Source organism: Castanea sativa, chromosome 3 (genome assembly GCF_040712315.1).
Source record: "Castanea sativa cultivar Marrone di Chiusa Pesio chromosome 3, ASM4071231v1".
In the NCBI taxonomy this organism is placed as follows: Eukaryota; Viridiplantae; Streptophyta; class Magnoliopsida; order Fagales; family Fagaceae; genus Castanea; species Castanea sativa.
Window position 1 is genome coordinate 46,808,398 of NC_134015.1, and position 21,815 is coordinate 46,830,212.

The following is a 21,815-nucleotide window of genomic DNA, read 5'->3' on the forward strand; positions in this document are numbered from 1 at the left end:
GTACCGGCCAGTACAAAAAAAAAAGTTTTTTTTTTATTTTTTTATTTTAGTTTTGTAATTTTTAAATTTTTGTAAGGGCTTATATTTATTATAATACACACACACACACACACACACACACACACACATATATATATATATATATATTTATAAATATAAAAATAACAGTAAATTCGAAACAGTACACCAGTACCGAAATATATCATTCCACTGGTTAAACTGGTACAGCCTTCGGTTCGAGATTGACTCCCTTGCTTAAACTGGTTCAAATAGAGTAAAATGTATTAACATAGTGCACAACATTTGAATAGAGGTTAATTTTTTTTAAATGATTTTATTGATTAAGATTTTTACATTATGCCATAGATAATGCATTGTATTAGTCGATAAAGGGGGGCTTAAAATGTTTTTGTTTTTGGACCTCATTTATTTATTTTGTTACACTCAAGACAAATAATATATTCCATTGATTGATATAGGACATTCTATTTAAGGGCCTTAAGTGGCCTGAAGATTGAATCATAACAAATAAATAACAATTATATCTATCAATATGTATGTTCTTGGAATATTAACAATGACTTTTCTTTAGAGTTGACCAATTGATACATCCACTTACTTATATTGTATCAATCTTAATTACTATTCTCGGAATTCTTCTTATTTATAGCGACAATTATATGTCTCTTGATTAAGGATATTTAAGATTGTTTACTTATATGAGTTTTTTCATACTTCAATGTTGGGATTAGTTACTTGTGCTAATTTGATACAAATTTATATTTTTTGAGACACCCAATTCGATTTTCCTATGGAATTTGGGAAACAGAGGAAAAGGGGGAGTTGGTAGGATGCAGTTGAAGTTATTCTCAAATTTTGATTCAATATTGATCAATAAACAAAATCAAGATCTTTTCTTCTTCTTCTCTTTTTTTTTCTTTAATATTTTTCTCCAGATTTCTCTATACAAGTCAATCATTGCAATTGAAAATTAAGGAAAGGTTGAAGAGGAGAAAGCATACATCTCTTGTGCCCCCTTTATAGAGGGGGCCTATAAGATGATTTTTAATTGAAGAGAAATGTGATCTCCATAGAGTTAGGGTTGTCAAGCATCAACGTTAAGATGTCTTAGGCTTTAGTTTTAACAGATAAATATTATTTAGAATTTTTAGGAAATTCTCTCAAATAAAAATTTGTTAGACTTTACATTTGTTTTATAATAAAAGGAATGTCATGCATGTCATCAATATTCCACAAATAAAATTCCTCAAAATGATTGTTCAAATAAAAAATTATGGGGTATTAAGAACTCTCAATATATATGACCAAAGTTTTTTTTTTAATTAATCGAGAGTAAAATAATTTCACACTTAATTATTAATTATGCTTTAGATGAATAAAACAAACACGATAAAGAATAATAGACAATGTTGGAATAAAAACTTCTTTCATGCATGGCACAAGGAGCATTTTCCCTGCCTATTACAAAGTATACGAACAAATGACAAACCCCTATACATATACTAACAAATTTTTCATGCACCTCAACACTACAAGGCCTCTTCTTTAGCGAGTAAGACTAGCCAAATACAAACCATTGCTAGCCATTCGTTTCAACAGCTTGTTGGTTCTGACCAGCGGTGAGTGTCTACCGAAATCCGCGAACGTGTCATCGCATTGCTCGTAATCCGACAGTGCCGCAGAGAGGTTGATGTTCAGGCTGGCCTTGTCATGCCCCTTGAGGTTTTCCAAACACGTCAAGAGGTTGTAAATGGCGTCGTCATAGATCTCACTGCAGTCACTACTGCGGAACTTGCGAGCCAACACTTTAGCCTTTGTGGTCTTGACAATCAGTAGGTTAATGGCTGATCTTGTGGCCAAATGAGGGTCGTTCAAATTCATCACGGCGGCATGGCAGACGGCCGGGAAGTTAGATTTGCTGCACAGGCTTACGCCGCGAGCCTGGTCGGCAAGGAGGAGAGTTGCCGTTGCCAGAAAGACCAGTACTGTGAAAGAAGAAGTCATGGGCTTGTTTTGTTTTTTTTGTTTTTTTTTTTTTTGGCTCTAATTAAGTAATAATTACTGATTTTTCAGGCTCTCTTCCTTTAGTCTCTATTGCACGAGAACTTGAAATGGCAAGGCTTGTAAGTGTATATATAGTAAAATTTTTAATTTGAAAGTTGTTAAAGAGAAATGGCTGTTTGGATGTTTCTTAAAACTTGTCACCTTGATTGGTTTTGAACTTCATTATAATTTTATGTCAATATTAGGTTAGTTTCTTGATTTCTAAAATCAAGAAGTTTGATTCCAAACAGAAATAACTGTTTTTAGTTTTTTTTCTATGTTGAGCGGATAAAGATGGGTTGCTTTGTGAGGATTACCTTGAATATAGCAAATATTTTGTTTAATTATTTATAGCCTTGCGAGGAACAGATTAAAATTTGCGGTCTCTAAATTAAAACCCCCTAATTATTAGCTTGCATGGGGACAAATTGGTTGCAATGTTGTTTTTTCTTTAGTAAAAACCTTAGAGAATCTTGGAATTCTTGATTGCTCTTGCCCTCATCATTAATGATATATATGTAGTGCGTGTTTGGCAACTTATTAAAAGTTAGTTTTTTTTTGTTAAATTATTCAATAATTGTTACTTTTAATTTGTCTCAGCTTTATTTCAAACAATTTAACTTTTAAATTTTTTTTTTTTGTAAACTACGTATTTGGTCTGTTTATCCTTTACGCTATATTTTAATTTGGTTCATAATCTTTCAGTTGTATTAATTTGGTCCCTAACCTATTAGTATCATGTTAATTTAGTCCATGTTGTTATCTCTTGGATGAAAATTACTGACTGTGACATGACAAATAGTCAAAATAAAAAATTACTTTATTTCCACATCAACGAATTTTTTTTTTTTTGGTTGTTTGTCACGTCAATAATTTCCATCTAAGAGATGACGACAGAGACTAAATTGACACAATTGAAAGGTTATGAACTAAATTAAAAAATGATCTAAAGGACATGGACTAAATACGTAGTGTGCCATTTAAAAAAATAAAAACTAACTTTGAGCTATTTAAAGTAGAAAATGAAAAATTATCGGTTAATTTTTGGTCCCCCATTCAGGTAGCGATTTAGCCAATAAAAAAAATGATTAAAGATAATTTATGGACAAAAACGTTGCAACAAATGAAAACTTAAAAGGATTAAAATGAAAATGAAAATTCACCAAACTTGAAATATGTAATTTATATTTTCCTTTTTTATTTTTATTTTTTAAGTTATTGGTCTTTTCAAGACAAAAACCTACGCCATCTATTTGCTCATGATTCGATATTTAACACCATTTTAGGATTTTTTTTTTTTTTTTTTGAGAAAGAGCATTTTAGTAGTTGGTTCCGTTTCCATTATGAAATCTTTTATAATAAAATCTTTCGTCCATGTAAAAAAAAAAAAAATGTATAAAAAAAAAGTGTCTAAAAAAGAACATTTTAGGAGTTGGTTCCGTTTCCATAATGAAATTTTTTAAGTACCATCTTTTATCTTTATGAAATCTTTGGTCCATGAAAAAAAAAAAGTGTCTATAAACCATATGATAAAATTTTCTTCCATAGTTTAACCACGCAAAATGAGTGCCAATGTGTCACAGTTACAGCGAGGGCATACTAGATAACCTTTTATATTCTAGCCAATCAAATCACCGTACGCTGGAAAATCGCTTAGAGGCGTGCATTTGAAAATTCTTTTAGGGAATGCATATCTATACATCATTTGAAGATGACTTTGAACCAAGAATAATCAATGACAAGAAGAAAAACGATATTTTTATGAACATCCACTGAGGCAAATTGTATGGAATAAAAAAATGACGTGCCATGTACTATAAGTGGGAATCATTTTGTAAAAAGGATTGTAACTATCATTTGCAAAACCAACTTTTTTTAGTACAAGTGTCGGATGATAAGTGATAACCTAACATATTAAGCACTAAAAAATTTCCAAGATTGAGACTCTACAGAATGTCTCATAATCCCATCATTTGTACACCTCTCAGTGAGTCATCTTATAGAGAATTCTATATGTATGTTGGACATATAAAACCTTTGCAGCTTGGCTTCAAGAGAAACCGCCTTAGAATTTTTGTTTTCTTTTTCTTGCCTTTTTTATGTTGGGAAATTTAGACTCCCATTAATTAACCAATCACTCAAGTTGATTACTTAGTCATTACTTCACTTTTCACATTCACTTGATCAATCTTCATTCTTAAATACTCTATATCCTTAATTTGTTTCTCTAATGAAAATTTTATCCAATGAAATTATGAATATACATATATAAATATATATATATATAGATAATTACATTAAAAAAAAAGTAGTATCCTAACCTTTGGTTAGATTATTCCTCTTTATATTCATAATATATCTTGAAAACTGGAATCTTATAAACTAATAGTATGGTGAATTGAGAACAAAATTGGCTTTTGCCCTTTTCAAAAAAATAATCCAGCATTTTACCCCATTTTCTAAACTAATTAGGGAAATGCCTCTCTTTTGAAACTCGATTTTCTCAAAATCGAGTTTCAAAAAAAATTTTGCAGTCCTATAGTAGCGTTTTAAGGAGCTTATAGTGACGTTTTAAGGACCTATAGTGGCGTTTTTAAACTCGATCTTCCCGAAATCGAGTTACATGCAATTTTTTTTCTTTTTTTTTACCTATAACTCGATTTCATGAAGATCGAGTTTAAAAATGCCACTATAGGTCCTTAAAACGTCACTATAAACTCTTTAAAAATGCCACTATAGGGCTTAACTCGATTTTGAGAAAATCGAGTTTCAAAAGAGGGGCATTTCCCTAATTAGTTTGGGAAAGAGGGCAAAATGCTGGATTGTTTTTTTGAAAAGAGCAAAAGCCCATTTTCTCCGGTGAATTGAATTTGGAATTTAAAATTTTACATAATGTATCGTGTTAATAAACTCATCATCTAAGTACTGCACAAGGGTAAGCATGGACTCAACATTATTTTACCTATTTTTCTCATTATGTATATCGAAAATGCCTAAAGGACCAAATAAATCTCCCCTTAGGCTCCTATCAACTACATAAAGCTTGAGGGAATATCCGAAACACAATTAGAGATGTGTCATGGAAACATCGGAGAATTCAAATTTTGTTTTAGTAGAAAATTTAATTATTTAATTATTTATGACTGGCATTGAATATCCTATCATGAACATCACAATGTAGGATACCTGCTCATATTTCGGAGTTCCTTGAATTTTTAGCTATGTTGCTTAGTGGAATTGTTTTATTCTAAATGCAAATAAGATTCAACTCCTTCAAAATCCCAACCAAAATCGACATCCTCCACCTGGCTGAGGAGATGAAGATTCCTTAGCAAGGAGGGCCCCGAGAGCCCCCTAGCAATTGCGAAAGAATGCCAACAAATTCAAACTAGAATGGGTGGTGTCTAAATTAAGTAACAGTCACATATGCATTAATTAGGCAACCTCACCTAACATGGGCTGCATTTATTACTAAATGATCAGCCTAAATAGTATCTCATACCCAATAACCCACTCAAACTCTTCAAAAAGTAAGAGGAGACATCTGATGGGACAAGTATCTCTTGACCCCCATCATCACAATTCACTATGAATGGAAGCTCAACCATTATAAATAGGACATAACCCCCCACCAAAAAGGGGGTTCAAAAAATTAGAGAGGGAGAAAGAGGGTGTTCAGAGGGAGATCTTGTACATCAGTTGTGCAAAATTCTATGTTCCTTTGTGGAATTGTGTAATCTCGACCTATTAAATTATACGTTGCTGCTGTAATCCCATTATGTACTTCTCAATCCGTAGTCTCTTGATTCATTTCATTAGCTCTCGGCTCTCCCATTGTAAATTTTTTTGCCATATCCAACAAATTAATTGTGTTGACCAAGAGCTCCTGAGGCCCATCACGGAGAATCTGACCTTCATAATATCCATGTAAATTCAAGGTAAAGGTTGTTACGGTCAAATAAGGGATCTAGATTCAACTATTGTCTACACCAAAAATTAATTAATATCTTAATTTTTTTGAAAAGAAATTAATGTCTTAACATAATGGTAAATAGCAATTATTATGAAGTAAACGTAATATATTTCAATTTTATTATTTATTTGTCTGTCTATCTATCTATCTATCTATCTATATACATATATATATATATATATATATATATATATATTTTATTTTTTTTTCTTTTCTTTTTTTGAATCATATCTATATTTGGAAGTGTATACCTATGGAAATATAGCAGGGACTAAAAATCTGTTTTGCGATCCCACCTTTTGTGGGATGCCTTGCATTAGAGCATGTATAAACTCCGTGATTATGTATTGTTAAAATGTAAATAATAAAAAAATTTATCGCTTAAGGTGGCCGGAGTGGGGGCTGGTGAAAAAAAAAAAAAAAAAACAAGGATGAAGGGTGATTCACCACGGCCCAATTTCATTTATTTCATTTATGTGGGTTTTTAAGGATTTATTTCAAATTAAACTAGTACAGCCATCGATTTAGATAAAACTAGTCATTAACTCGCGTGATGCACGAGATAGTTAAATAAAAATTAAGTATTTATTTTGATTAGAAGCCTATGATGTGACTTATAAAAAATGTATTACTTGAAAATGAATGAAAATAAGTAATTTTTTATTCAATATAATGGTTTTATTTTTTTTCATATCATTGGTTCCACATAACACATACAAATATTACTAATTAATTAATATTCTGTTTTTCATTGTTTGATGATGATGATGATGATGATGATGATAATAATAATAATAAAAGTTGGTGAAAGTCATTAATAAGTTGTATGTAGAATATTGAAACAAAACCTACAGATAACAATGATATCTCTCTTTTTCTTAATTCTAAAGTTTTTTTTTTATGTGACTTTTTTTTTGAATTAAAACAAATTAAAGAATATAAATTAAAAATGCTGATGTGAAAACTTGTGAAGATATAAACCAAAAGTTAAGGTTTCGGTTACCCATGTGATGCACAGGATAGTTAAATAAAAATTAAAAGTATTTATTTTGCTTAAAGGTCAATGACTTGACTTATAAAAAATGTATAACTTAAAAATGAATGAAAATAAGTAATTTTTTATTCAATATAAATGTTTAGAAAAAAAAAATTATTTCATATCATATGTTCCACATAACACATGCAGATATTAATAATAAATTAATATTATGTTTTTTTATTATTTGATTGGAGGATAATAATAATAATAATAAAGTTTGTGAAAGTCATTAATAAGTAGTATATAGAATATTGAAACAAAACCTACAGAAATAACAATGATAATAAGAATCCTACATTGATAATAGTTTTTAAGCTGTATGTAATGACTTCGCTCATTTACTTTTATATTTTAGCATTGCTTTATTATGTATATGAGAGAGAGTTCTAACCAAAGTCTCTCTCTCTTTTTCTTAATCCTAAAGTTTTTTTTATGTGACTATTTTTTATTAAATCAAATTAAAAAAATACAAATAAAAAATCCTGATGTGGAAAATTGTGGAGAGTTAACCAAAATTCAAGGCTTCAATTATATATATATATATAAATTAGTCGCTAACTCGTGCTATGCATAAGAATCTACCTATTTGTGAGGTAGACTAAAATAATTTTATAAAATCTTAAATTGATTAAGAAACTATACCATTACATGATTTGCTCTTGTATGACTTCAATTTGTGTTACAATTTTATGAAGAAGTCATTGCTTGAACGTGCAATGGTTTACAAAAAATTTGTCAGAAAATTTCAAATACTGCAAAAAATAACTTTAAAATTTAGATATTAAAACTTTTGAAAGACTAAAAAATATTAAAGAATCAAATGATTCACGGCTTATAAATTATTGAAACAAAACAATATATATATGACTAAAAAATAGAAAAATATATGAAAAATATTGGGTTACATTCAAAAGAATAATTCATGACTATAAGTTTGCACCCTATCATAAAATATCACATTAGTGAAGTGGAGAGATAATAATAATAATAATAATAATAATAATAATAATAATAATAATAATATCAACGTTTGAGTTTGAGTTTGAGTTTAAGCTGGACTTGTTAGAGAGATAGAGTTTCACTCCTTATTAAGTTTGGATTAAACAAAAATAATTTTGTTTAAAAAAATAATGAGTTTGTGTTTAAGTTGGATTTGTTATAGAGATAGAGTTTCATTCCTTGTTAAGTTTGGACTAAACAAAAATAATTTTATTTAAATAAAATGATAATTATACTTAAATATTATGTTGCCGTGGAAATTTGTGAGAGTTTCAGAGGTTTCGGTTATATATATATATATATATATATATATATATATATTCAAGTTAATTACATGAATGTGTGACTAGGATACCACATTCACATTTATAAAATCATATTTTACAGTAAAATTCTTTACCATTTCTTTTTATAAGGCTTAAGGCTTAATCATGCTACTCATCTATTGATGTCATATATATTTATTTATTTTTATTTTTTTCAATTTTTTAATCACTCAATCCCATTTAAAAAAGAAATTAAAAAAAAATATATAAAAACTGTCACAACAAAAATAGTTTTCGCAGAAGTGATGCTAAGGAATACAACAAAATTTTATACTATCTTTACAAATTGACGCATGATCAATTACAGGGATTAATGATGATTCACCATGGCCCGATTTAATTTTGTGGGTCTTTTAAGAGTTTATTTCAGAATAGACTAGTAGAGTCAACGGTTTAGATAAAATTAAAAAAGATAAAAAAAAAATTAGAGTCAGTGTTTTAAGGTGAAAGTATGACTAGGATACCACATTCACGTTTATAAAATCATATTTTATAGTAAAATTCTTCACCATTTCTTTTTCTAATTAAGACTTAAGACTTAATCAGGCTACTCATTTATTGATTTATTATATATATATATATATATATATATATATATATATATATATATATATATATATATGATATGTTGTTAATCGCGCAGTTCGAACCACTTCCTTCTAAACCCCAAACACTTTATGCGTGAGAATTTATCAATTCAATTACAAGGCCTTTGACCGCTCAATCTCATTTAAAACTATAAATTTTCATAAGCTATCACAACATAAATACTTTTCGCACAAATAATAGTAACAAATACTACAAAAATTTGATACCATCTTTACAAATGGACGCATCATCAATTATAAAATCATTTATCATTTTTTTATATTCTTAATGTTTATTAATCACATTACTTGTTACATTAATTTTTGAATATAATATAATAAAATTTGTAGTTGATATATTAGTTTTTAAAATAGAGTATAATAAAATTTGTAGTTAATATTGTTCATTTTTCACACATATGGAAGATTATTTATAACCATAACTTTTACAATTTTTGGTACACTGATGAGAATTATGATGGGAATCGTAATTTTTATTATTGGGAATAAAATGTGTTATTACTTATAATGGATTAACTAAACTTATTCACAAGTTTGGCTGAGTTGTAAGTTGTAACATTAGAATAAAACTTAAGATATGTTTTAGGAAATATCTTACTTATACAATTATATTTCCAACAAATCCCTAAAAATTATAATTTTTAATTTTTGAGTAAAAGATTAGTTATTTTTTTATGAATTTTTCATTTTCATAATTTTTATGTGCATCATAATTTTTATTATTGGGAATAAAATGTGTTATTACTTATAATGGAATAACTAAACTTGTTCACAAGTTTGGCTGAGTTGTAAGTTGTAACATTAGAATAAAACTTAAAATATATTTTAGGAAATATCTTACTCATACAATTATATTTCTAAAAAAAATCATAAAAAATTATAATTTTTAATTTTTGAGTAAAAGATTAGTTTTTTTTTTTATGAATTTTTCATTTTCAGAATTTTTATGTGTACATAGAAAGTTTGTTTATTTGAAAATATATTAATTTTAGAAATTATTACACATACTAAGAAATAACTATTACCACCCTTTTATTTCTCCAAAAAAAAAAAAAAACTATTACACTCCTTTTAGAGAGAAATAATTATTCCTCAGTTTAAAGAATAATTATTCATAAGAAATTATTATTCTCTATAATAAAGTTTTTTTTTTAGAGAGTTCAACTTATGGCATTTGCTCCTTATGATAGATCTTTTATCATCAAACTAAGACACCAGTTAGTTTTTGGTGTAGGCGGGGATTGAACTCTAAATCTCATATTTAATCATCAGAGACTTTTATCAGTTGAGCTAATTGAAACCCATTTCTCTATAATAAAGATTGAAGTGCTACATTCGGAAAAATTTTATAACACTTTTATAACAAATCATAAGTGTTAAGTTGTTATTAGTTTTAATTTGAACTTACCACTAAAATTACTTTTTTACCCACCAATAACAATCTGTACCTTCTAAAAAAAATAAAATAAAATAACAATCAGTTAAAATTTTCCACTTATCCTATAAAAGGTTTGGTTTACCTTCAGTACTTTTTCAACTTGACATCTTCTTTTGTTTTAAATATTCAATAGCAAGTGGTAATGGGTTTTAATCTCCACATTTTATTTAGATAGTGGGTGATATAACAATTTCTCATTAAAAAAAAAATTCGAATTAAAAAAGTATAGAAGATAAATCAAACCCTCCTATAAAATAATAATAATATATGCCACTTAAGATTTATTATGAAAATTTTGTAAAGATAATATTTCTCATAATAAAAAGAGAACCAAACATTATTAAAAAAAACATAACTAAACTAACGAATAGCTAAAAAATATGAATAACTATATAATTTCATTCCAACCAATGCGCACCCTTGGTGCGGTGGTCACTCCACAAGTCTCCGGGAGGAAACTTCACACACATATACACTTAAATTAGAATAGCGTAATTATTCTATCTTGTATAATAAAAAAAAAAAAAAAAAAATTTCATTCCAAGTCCATGAAACTTGAAAGTTTTTTTTTTTTTTTTTTTAATTTTTAATTTTATTTTTGTGAGAATCAAATATTTGACAGTTAATCACAAATAATTTGAAACTGTTTAACGATCACGCAAAAAATCAAGTAGTTGACTCTGCCGAGGCTTAATGCTAAATTTCATATAGGGATTAACAACCAAATACAAAATTGCTTCCAGTACTCCTCCTCTTGTACTTTTATTATGCATCAAAAAATCAGATGAGTAAGATACTGATTAAGACACGTTCGTCGTTTTGCGCTAACAAAGAATATTCAATTGAGAATCTCTATACCACGCCAATACAATGCACTATACATTTTCAGCGAGCTCTCCAAAGTCAATACCCTTGAGTCTCAATTCAAACACTAGCCAATGAAAATTTAAAACTTGCACACGCACACACTGCCAAGCCAGCACCGTTTCACACCATTGAATTAAATTCCAAACCTACTCACTCTTCTGCATCTGAGAATCCAAGAAGACAATGAGACTCAGCGGATAAGCACACACAATTCTTTGGTCCAAAACTTGGCCTTCTGCAGCCACATAAAGCCAGAACACAAAAATCAAAGAGACAATAACAGCTACTCTGTGTCTTTACCTATTTCATTTGCCATTGTTCAATATTCAAAGCTCCATAATTCTCACTACAAAAGTCAAACAACAAAGTATCTTAGTTTCATGGTAAAGGCGAGGCTCAACAAATCAGCAGCTTGGAGCACTATATAAGTTGAGCCAAGTTCAGTTCTTCCAAAAAAAGAGGAAGAAAGCATGCATTTTTAAGGGGTTTGGAAGAGGTGATTGGTAGGCTAGCTTATCCTCCTTAATTTCTGATTCTTGGCCTCTGAGTCTGCAAAAACCTGTTGTTTTTGGTGGAAGGCACTACCATCGCACCAATTTACCATCTTGTTAACCCTCCAAATTCAATTCGAAACATAAAAAAACATGGAATCACCACCTCCGAAATTTGCACTTCCGGTGGACTCAGAACACAAGGCGACTAAATTCAGGCTATTCTCAGTGGCAGCACCCCACATGAGAGCATTTCATCTATCATGGGTCTCTTTCTTTGCTTGCTTTGTGTCTTCTTTTGCAGCTGCACCACTCGTCCCAATTATACGTGACAACCTCAACCTCACATCCACAGATATTGGCAATGCAGGGATTGCATCAGTTTCTGGTGCAGTCTTTGCCCGGGTTGCTATGGGAAGTGCCTGCGACTTATTCGGGCCCCGCCTTGCCTCTGCTTCACTCATTCTCCTCACTGCACCGGCGGTTTTCTGCTCTTCCATTGCCTCATCTCCTACCTCTTTCCTCCTAGTGCGTTTTTTCACAGGCTTCTCCTTAGCAACTTTTGTCTCTACTCAATTCTGGATGAGCTCTATGTTCTCTGCCCCAGTGGTTGGTACTGCCAATGGTGTTGCTGGTGGCTGGGGGAACCTGGGTGGTGGAGCAACACAACTGATCATGCCCTTGGTGTTTGGGGTCATCCGTGACATTGGTGTAGTCAAATTTACAGCTTGGAGAATTGTTTTTTTTATACCTGCTCTTTTTCAAACATTATCAGCATTTGCAGTTCTTATCTTTGGTCAGGACATGCCTGATGGGAACTTCCGTGGCCTGAAGAAATTTGGAGAGAAGGCAATAGATAAATTTTCATGGGTTTTCTATTATGGGATCACAAATTATAGAGGATGGATTCTGGCTTTGACTTATGGTTATTGCTTTGGGGTAGAACTGGCAGTGGATAACATAATAGCAGAATACTTTTATGATAGATTCAATCTAAATCTCTCCATTGCAGGAATAATAGCAGCAAGTTTCGGGTTAGCAAATCTGTTCTCTCGACCTGGAGGAGGGATTCTCTCAGACATAGTGGCAAAGAGGTTTGGAATGACGGGAAGGCTATGGAACTTGTGGGTGGTGCAAACCTTGGGAGGTGTTTTCCGCATAATTTTGGGGCAGGTGGGATCTTTAAGTGGATCCATTATTGTGATGATTGCTTTCTCTGTGTTTGTCCAAGCTGCATGTGGGCTTACATTTGGAGTAGTTCCTTTTGTCTCTCGAAGGTATGTTTTCTACAATAACTATAATTTCTGAATCTTTGGCATAGCATCTTTTAGAATCTAGTTCTTTGTTATAAAATATTTGCCTTGTCTTTCATTGATAACTACATAAATACAGGAGTATCTGTGGACTCACAACAATCTTTTCCAACTAATATGTGTAAAAGAAGCTAAGCAAAGTAGTGTATCAAATATTTCATCCAAAATTACTCTAATTTCCTGTTTTGACATTCAATTTCTAAGAATACAAAATTTTCAAAGTAAGAGCTCAGATATGAAAAGATCTTTTGGAGAGTAAAAGAATGATAGAACCAGGTTCATCCTCAACCAAGTTGGGTTTCAAAACAATGACATGATTATCTAAGGAATTGTTAACAACATGTGCATCACATTTTATCAATCCAATAAACAGCTAAACAAGTTAATTATATAGACTCGTCAAACAGTCTACTTTTCTTTATTAAGCCTCAACAATTAAGTTGTTTCTTATTTACATAACCCATTTTTCAGGTCATTGGGGGTTGTTTCTGGTATGACAGGAGGTGGCGGAAATGTGGGCGCAGTTGTAACTCAACTAATTTTCTTCAGAGGATCCAAATATTCAAAACAAACAGGCATAACTCTAATGGGTATCATGATCATTTGCTGCACACTCCCATTATTCTTAATCTACTTCCCACAATGGGGTGGGATGTTTTGTGGCCCATCAAAAAAGGCGAAAGCGACAGAAGAAGAGTATTACTTGTCTGAATGGAAATCAAATGAGAAGGAGAAAGGCTTTCATCTTGCAAGCTTGAAGTTTTCTGAGAACAGTGTAAGCGAAAGAGGCGGAAAAGTAGACTCTGCAACCAGGCCCTCTGATGAGACCTCACCAGCACATGTTTAGCTACTGCCTCAAGCCTCAATAATGGGTTGACTCTTGACTGTTCTGCCAAAAAAATCTCAAAGCTACGCAAGTAATAATATGTGTTTATTGCTTTCTCATCAAGTTTTAGTGTGATCAAGTCAGTAATTTCAAGCTGTGAACGCTATTAATAGCCTTGTAATTCATTTGCTCCATGGCCTCTTTGATATTTAAGTGTGCATATGCTTTTCAACCCCTTCTGAATAAGCAATCATATATTCAGTTTCATCACTACATAGACACATGTGCATGTGTAAAAACAGACACCTAGATTCTAGAGGTGATTGGTAGATTCTAAAAAAACAAAAACAAAATATATCTAGAGGTGATTGATCCCTAGACCTTTTCTGTTGAGCATTTCTTTATGCTTAGAATCCTGCTTTTGCATCTAAACTTCAAGAAAGCCGGCATGCCTTATTTTAAAAAGGAATTAAATCTGAACCGGGGAGATGATAGCTTCATTTGACAGTGAGAGCCAATGAAGTAGTCATCCTTATTCCTTAATTACTTGATTAGCTAAATCAGCAACCATGTATTCCAGAATCAATGTCAAAAGTATGCAAACAACTAGACCTTTAAAGATTACGTGGAAGCAATTTAGATCTTAGATTTCCATAACCAATTGTCCAACAAACACCAAAAGTCTCTGACGACTCATTTATCAATTTGTTCAATCACTCTCAACCTAGACTTTATACAAAGATCCCTGAAGTTGCGCGGTTGTTGTTGTACTACCTTAATTTAGAAGACCAGTTTAGATTATGTACTACCTAAATTTCAGACCAATTAAATGCATGTAGTGTGTGCAAGCAAACTACCACAAGATACAATATTGCATTTCCATTTTGCATTTTTGAAAATGAGACAAGAAAGCACAAATCTCCCACTTTTACAAGGTATAATAGAAGTGATTGGTAAACAGCTTTAGCCCAATTATTTGTTTATAATACTCCCAACATTAATTAATATCCACTTTAGTATGATGACATGGTGACATACTAAACGAACCAAGCAAGTGGTTTCACAGATACAAAAATTTTTTAGAAACAATTTTTTAGAAGCCGGAAATAAAAAGCAAAGTAAAAGTGGGCCTTAAGAAAATATTTAGTAGATCAAGTAAGTGAGAATTAAAATAGATAAAAATTGGAAAATTCGTGGCATAACAATATCAATTTTTCTGGAATTACGTACCCACACTAAAATTTAAAAAATATAAGTTTTTATATGAAAATTGCATACCTTGTTCTCATCAAATTGCGTGGAACCTCGTATGTATAATGTACGCTCTCTTTGTGTCCATTGCTCTGCTTAAATAGAGGCCTGAGTTCCAGAAGATTCTGAGATCCTAGAGAAAAAGTGTTTGATCATCGGAACTGAGTGGTGGAAATAGTGTCTGCTTGACAATTTGTAATTTTGCTATACAAGTTTGGTAGTTTGTTGCTATCACTTGGATCATTGGGCTGAGTGCTTTCTGGTGTTGGGCCTTGCTCTTATTCCTTGACTGCCTTCTTTTGCCATTAAAAATTCATTGGGCCTATTGGACCTCAAGTCCAGTTAGAAGACATTTAGTTTGTTGTTTTGGGTCTTCTCACAGCTAGATTCTGGTTGCTATGCATCTACTACCCCAATAGACTAAACTATTAGGTATGCTTTGTTTAATATAATATTTAACCTATTTATATATAATATATATATTTTTTTATATTCTATTCATAATTTTTTTTTTATAAATATTCTCTTGTCATACACTAAAACACTTGCTTTCTCTCATCTATAGAGCTCTCACAAATACTTATATGGGTATACCCTTTCTCTTTCATCTCAACCTTATTAATGTTGAAACCAACTTATTAAGAATGACCAAATACCTTTGACTTGATTGTCTTGTCCTACTCTTACATCTCCTGGGTTTTTCCTACTCTTAAAATGGGATGAGACACTCCTAATTTGACCTCATTTTGCCCTGTTAATATCCTTACTATTTGATACAAATTATTTTATACACTTATTCCAATTACCAAAATATGATCATTTCCATTTTACAATTAAGATTTTATTTCTTAAATATAATAATATACATAATGTAATGTCATTTACAATATTGAATGATGTGCATTAAATACTCATTTGGATTTATAATATTTAATCTGAATTATGATATTGTTTTTCTCCTTTTTTTCATAGTTGTATTTTACAACTAACTGACCAACATATTGTGAGATATTTTCTTTATTTAAAAGGTAAGTAACCATAAAAACAGATTCCATGAGTTGAGGGGTTGGGAAAAGCCTGCCAGTTGATGTGTTTAAAGATAAAAATTGAAAAGGTTACAGAGCACTATGCATTAGCTTTTGATCACTTTCAAAAAATTTTTTTTTAGTCCATGCGGATGCAGTGAAGCTATTTAGAGGATGAGTTGGACGGTGCAGGTACCGCACTGCCTCCATCACCAAAACCGTCATGAACACCTTTCACCAATCTAACTCTGGCAATTGCCAATAAAAAATTAAATAAAGATAGGACCTAACCCAAGAAAGAGAAAAGATATTAATCAATTGTGGATTATGGTGACCATGAGACTAGCATGTCAGACCCACTCAAATGGGTTTAGCTTCTTTCTTTTTGCTAATGAAAGGAATATTCAGATGGTGATTGCTTCTTTTGTCTTTCTCTGTTCTTAATCAATCTTTAAATACTTTTGGCTACAATGCCAAATGCTTGTCTAATGTGCTTAAAGCAACCTTAGAGATTTTAAGGATGAGAAGTTTTATATTTTTATGTGTTTTTCACTCTCTCTCTCTCTCTCTAGGTTAAAAAAAATAAAAAAAAATGCACCTCACATTACATTTCAATTTTCAACCACTTTATAAGTCATAAAAACGTAAAATTGGATATGTATTGATTTGTCAAAATCAAGAGAAAGGCATGCTATGTAGACCCTTTCAGTGCATAATTTTACATAAGTGATCTTGTTCAAGTAATGAACAAAATCTCATTTCACTTTACATATCAATTCAAGGTTTAGAAATAATAATTTCAAATGTTCTTCTTTAGAGCTCATAAAAAAATGATTTTCCTATTACTATATACTCTAAAAAAAAATCCAAATGAAATATAATCATGTGACCATTTGTTTTCAGCCTTTTTTATTTAGCTTTTTAACTTCCAGTTTTTATATACAATTTTTAAAATTTTGCTTTTTAAATATTTTTTCATTTTTTTTATAGTGCAAAGATATTTTAATTTATTTTAAATAAAAATAAATAAGCTAATGTGAAACACATAATAATAACCCCAAACTTATTTGAAAAGAGAAATTTTACAATTTATGTCCTTAATAAACCACAATCTTTGCTTTATTTTTAATAGTGCTAGTAGACATGAGTCTGTTACTTAGTAGATAGGTGGTATGATTTAGTTGACGTTAAAAGATCAATATTAGTAGTGGGACCATGCAAAAGATAATCTTACTATGATCATAAATTATAATTTCAGTAATTATGAAAAAAATTATGACTATTATAGTTATGTTCCTTACAGAACCAGGGGCGGCACCACCTTAAGGCCAGGGTGGTCCCAAGACCACTTTGACTTGAAAAAAAAAAATTATATGTAATAATTTAAAATTTTTTATTTGTCTACCCTTCAAAAGAATTTTGGGAACACTTTCGGTTTTTTTTTTGTGCCAATAAAATTACATTTTGCTCTATAATTTGTTCTATATTTAGTGGATGAATGATTGCTTGGTTGTGTATATTGAAAGAGATGTAGCTTGCAACATTGATAATAAGACTATCATGCAACGATTTCAAAATATGAAAACTCGTAGAAAACAATTGTAAACTTTATGTATTTGCGTGTTTTTTTATTGTTGTTGTTGTCAATATATGAATTTTTCTTTTTATTAGATTATATAATTTATGTTTCTTAAGGAATACACTGAGAAAAATTTCTAGAGCCGCCACTGTGCAGAACTGGTGAAGGCATAATCTTTTAAGCTGTCCCATAATATGCATTTCCATTTCACATTTAGGTCTCCTCCATTAACCTATTCTGAACTTTCTTTTATTCTTTTTAATTTTAAGGGTAAAAAAAAAAAAAAATTCCTTAGATGAGAATATATTTTTATTCTTTCATTAACCAACTGAATTACATTGCACTAGACCATCACCTTCTCACAGTTAAAATATTGCAGAAGGGAAGCAAACAACTTAAAAAGAAGAAGAAGAAGCTACAATATAACGACCTAAATAAATTTTAATCAACACACATTGTCATGCGATCTTGCTATTCTGTTGACAGAACCACCACTATTTCTTAAGCAATAATCTATGCTTGAAGGGACCAATGGAGCACTTGATTTCCCATAAGAGTTTAAACACAGACCCTGTTGAAAGCCTCGATAGCGTGGCGAGGGCTTCAACTGAATATCAATTAGATCAATGCCAGTGCAGGGAATGTCATTGCTACATGCAAGATGAATTGGTTGCACTGAATAAGTCCCAACTATCTGGTCATACTTAACACCAGTTATTGCCACAGCTCTTGTTTGGTTCTTGCAGAAATTCTTGTCACAGTAGAACTGGTCTATGATTATTGGTACCTTAACATCAGAAACTTGAACATTGGTAAATGATACGTTTTTGACAGATCCAATGCCCCCCTGATCATCGGAATCGAAAAATGAAATTAATGTTAGAAAATAAATAAAATGCCTTCATAATCTAAACAATTAGTCAATACTTTTCATAAAATAATTCCATACCTGCCATGTCTTGATCCTTACTCCTGATAGAGTGTTTTGAATTGAGACATTCTCCACAATTATATTGGAGACACATGCAACACTTTTGTCCTTCCCTAGTCCTCCTAAGCTGCAAATATGGGGGTAAAAAAAGATAAGAAAAGATACATGAGCATATAAATATTAAATTAAAGGATAAATTTTACATTTTTTAGTGGAAATTGTAGCCATTAGTTACAACCAAGTTTGTAGGCAAATTTTGTCTATAAAAGATTTTATGTTTAAGTGCTTTTTCTATATTTTTATAATATGCTATATTCCAATTTTGTATAGTAATATAAAAGTTTTTTTTTTTTTTAATTTTAAATAATGAATATAAAAGGTAATATATATAATAATTTATATTGATTTACCTTATTCCATGTCCAGGGCCACAGTTAATATGATGAACATGGACATTGGAGCAACCAGTTTGTATGGATACACAATCATCCCCTGTCAAAAGAGAGCCCAGAACTAATTAGAATACTATTCTGAATGTTACTTAACAGTGTAATAGTATGGGCATCATAAATTACTTAATACTAGTTAATACTGAGCCCATAGAATTGCAAAAGCAAAAGTTAGTTGTGCCAGTACCTTTTGTTCCCCGCTTATTTCAAAAGTTAGTTTAGTGACAGTTTACCGTTTAAAAGAACCCTTCAACCAATCATTCTTACTAAGACAGTTACCTTTGAAGTTCGTATGCTTCTTAAACTGGTATATGGGGGTGACTCAAGAATTAAAAAATAATAATATAAAAGGCATATTCTGTTCTCCAATTCTAAAATGCCCAAGAGCAAGACATAATTAATTAAGTCTTAGTGCAAAATTTAGATAAAGTTGTGTACTTCATGTTCGTTAGGTATGTACTACGTAATGGGTCGTTTTTAGTATATCACATCATGGGAACCTGACTAATTTCATAACTAAACATTGCCTTGTGTATAAAGTGCAACCGTTAGTTAAGTACAGAATTTGGGGCACCTGCCTTTTAAGTCTTCCTATATTTTATGGGGGAAATAAAACATTTGGAAAATTTTAATTATAATCAGTGGTTCTTACCACATCCAATATTAGAATGCTGAATTTCTACATCTTGGGTGTTTTGTAGGTGAATCCCATCAGTGTTTAGGCTATCTTCTGGCGAAGAAATTGTAATATTGTTAACTTTGACACCCTTAGAGCTGTCGAACTTTAGGTGGCACTGTGGACTGTTTATGATTTTGATGTTGCTTACTGTGACATCATAGCTAGAATAGAATCTCAAAGCCTGAATTGGAGAAAGACAATGTTAAGAACATCAAAATCAGAACTTGTCATACAAATTGTAAATAGGAAAATAATGTACGTGATCACAAAATAAAACTGAGAAAATAAAGTGAATCTTACTGTTGGTCTGAGATCTGGAATGTTATAGGATTTTTTCTGCGAAGCATATATACAATTACAAAGAGGTTAGATGCTATATAATCTTCTTCACTTTGTTGATGTAAAAGTACAAATGCAAGTTAATGCTAAGTGCAAACCTGAGAATAAAGAATTTGAGAGGTAGTCCACCAGTTAGAGCCTTGGCCATCAACAGTACCAGTGCCTTGAATGGTAAAGTTTTGGACCCATTTGAAATTAATCCACTGAAACAAACTGGATTTTGGCCATGAACCAACTTTGGGAGGAGCAAAGAGAGTTCCATCTATCTGTTGGAATTCCACTTGCATTAGCTTTGTACGTTTAAGCATTTAATTGTAAATTGTTATATAAAGACAAAATAATATAATGCTTAAATGAAAAAAAGAATATTCTTGTTATCTTTCTCCATTACTGTAATGGTTATGAAGATACTGCTATAGAGTCAGTAAAATGAGATTTAAAGAAGAGAAAGCAAAACCTGAAGAACAAGGTTAGGCATACAAGGGCCCTGAAGAGTTATGGGCTTGATGAGGAAAGTGAATCCTGATGGGATTTCTACTGTAGCCCCAGGAAATTTGCATGCTGCTTTCCATGCTGCTAGGAGTGCCTGCTTGATTGGTTACATGCTCAAGAAATTTAGAATCCTACAAACCACTAAATACTAGCGAATCCACTATTCATGTAAGGTGAGGGAGTGTCAATAAATTTCCAAATTCACATAAGCACAAACGAACAATTTTTTTTTTTTAATTACCTTAGAATCGTCGGAAAAACCATCACCTTTAGCTCCAAATGAAAAAAGATCAAAACTGCTAGACGGGTTGGGATTAGAACCGCGATGAGGAAGAGGGGCTGGTGCAGGACTAGGAAAATGAGTGTTGCCATTGCCACTCTTATCTTTCTGGTGCTTATGAGTTTTGGAATTCCTAATGTGATTGTTTCTTGCCTCAACTGAAATTTTGGAGAATAATGTGACCATAAAGAATAGAAAAAGGAGAAGAGATGAACTCTTGTATTTTTTCATCTCTTTGAACTGTTCTTTTCCTTCTTGGAAAGCCTTCTCAGAGAAGAGAGAATTCCTACTAGTATGATGAGCTTTAGCAAACTATGCTTAGAGACTTGAGAGTTGATACAAGGGGTACGGTACGTAGTTATATAAGCAGTTTATGTAGTATGTTATCACGGAAATAGCCTTGACTAGGTTGTAATTTACTAGGACATCCATCATTCGGTGGTTAAATTAGTAAAGGACAAGGATGACTTTGTCATTTAGAATGGGAGGAGGAGTATATCGTGTAACAGTCTCGCGAGACTCCCTCTCATATAGAATTAAATTTACGCATGTTATGGGAGAAAGATCTCATAAAATTGTTTTATAGGATACTTTTTCTTTTGCACTGGTGAATGGGATTATTGGGCACCACCAAGAAGTAATATTATAGACGGAATTAATTTGTGAAGGCTATTTTTTTTTTTTTATAATAAAAAAAGAACTGCTGAAGGTAAGCCTTAAGTGTGGTTGATTTTTTTTAATTAAAATGCTATAATGCTGGTATGATTTGGGCATTTATCAAAGTTCAAAGATTTATAATTAACTAATTAATTAAACAACTACCTTCTGTTGTCGTTTCTCATTTCT

General features: G+C 31.1%; 3 protein-coding genes across 3 annotated transcripts; 1 reads left to right on the plus strand and 2 right to left on the minus strand.

The window, feature by feature from the left end:
- Positions 1–1,566: 1,566 nt before the first annotated feature.
- On the minus strand, positions 1,567–2,025 carry LOC142627711 (putative invertase inhibitor). The gene has a single exon (XM_075801575.1). It carries the CDS (start codon positions 2,023–2,025, stop codon positions 1,567–1,569), a length of 459 nt encoding a protein of 152 aa, XP_075657690.1.
- A 9,451-nt stretch (positions 2,026–11,476) lies between these two features.
- Positions 11,477–14,162, plus strand: LOC142629941 (high affinity nitrate transporter 2.5). The gene is made up of 2 exons (XM_075803988.1): positions 11,477–13,082; positions 13,590–14,162. Exons 1-2 carry the CDS (start codon positions 11,959–11,961, stop codon positions 13,963–13,965), a joined length of 1,500 nt encoding a protein of 499 aa, XP_075660103.1. The 5' UTR covers positions 11,477–11,958; the 3' UTR covers positions 13,966–14,162.
- Positions 14,163–18,244: 4,082 nt separating this feature from the next.
- On the minus strand, positions 18,245–21,200 carry LOC142626704 (polygalacturonase At1g48100). Its single transcript, XM_075800416.1, has 8 exons — positions 20,931–21,200; positions 20,655–20,783; positions 20,296–20,463; positions 20,159–20,194; positions 19,832–20,039; positions 19,141–19,222; positions 18,749–18,857; positions 18,245–18,646 (listed from the first exon to the last, which is right to left on the minus strand). Exons 1-8 carry the CDS (start codon positions 21,198–21,200, stop codon positions 18,245–18,247), a joined length of 1,404 nt encoding a protein of 467 aa, XP_075656531.1.
- Positions 21,201–21,815: the final 615 nt, after the last annotated feature.

Bases quoted from the DNA above. Each gene is read 5' to 3' on its own strand.
- LOC142626704 (XM_075800416.1), bottom strand. From the start codon at position 21,200: ATGAAAAAATACAAGAGTTCATCTCTTCTCCTTTTTCTATTCTTTATG. The intron at 20,195-20,295 runs GTTTGCACTTAG...TATGCTTCGCAG, and splicing joins CTCAAATTCTTTATTCTCAG to AAAAAATCCTATAACATTCC. The intron at 20,040-20,158 runs GTAAGATTCACT...TCTCCAATTCAG, and splicing joins TTCCAGATCTCAGACCAACA to GCTTTGAGATTCTATTCTAG.
- LOC142629941 (XM_075803988.1), top strand. From the start codon at position 11,959: ATGGAATCACCACCTCCGAAATTTGCACTTCCGGTGGACTCAGAACAC. The intron at 13,083-13,589 runs GTATGTTTTCTA...CCCATTTTTCAG, and splicing joins GTTCCTTTTGTCTCTCGAAG to GTCATTGGGGGTTGTTTCTG.
- LOC142627711 (XM_075801575.1), bottom strand. From the start codon at position 2,025: ATGACTTCTTCTTTCACAGTACTGGTCTTTCTGGCAACGGCAACTCTC.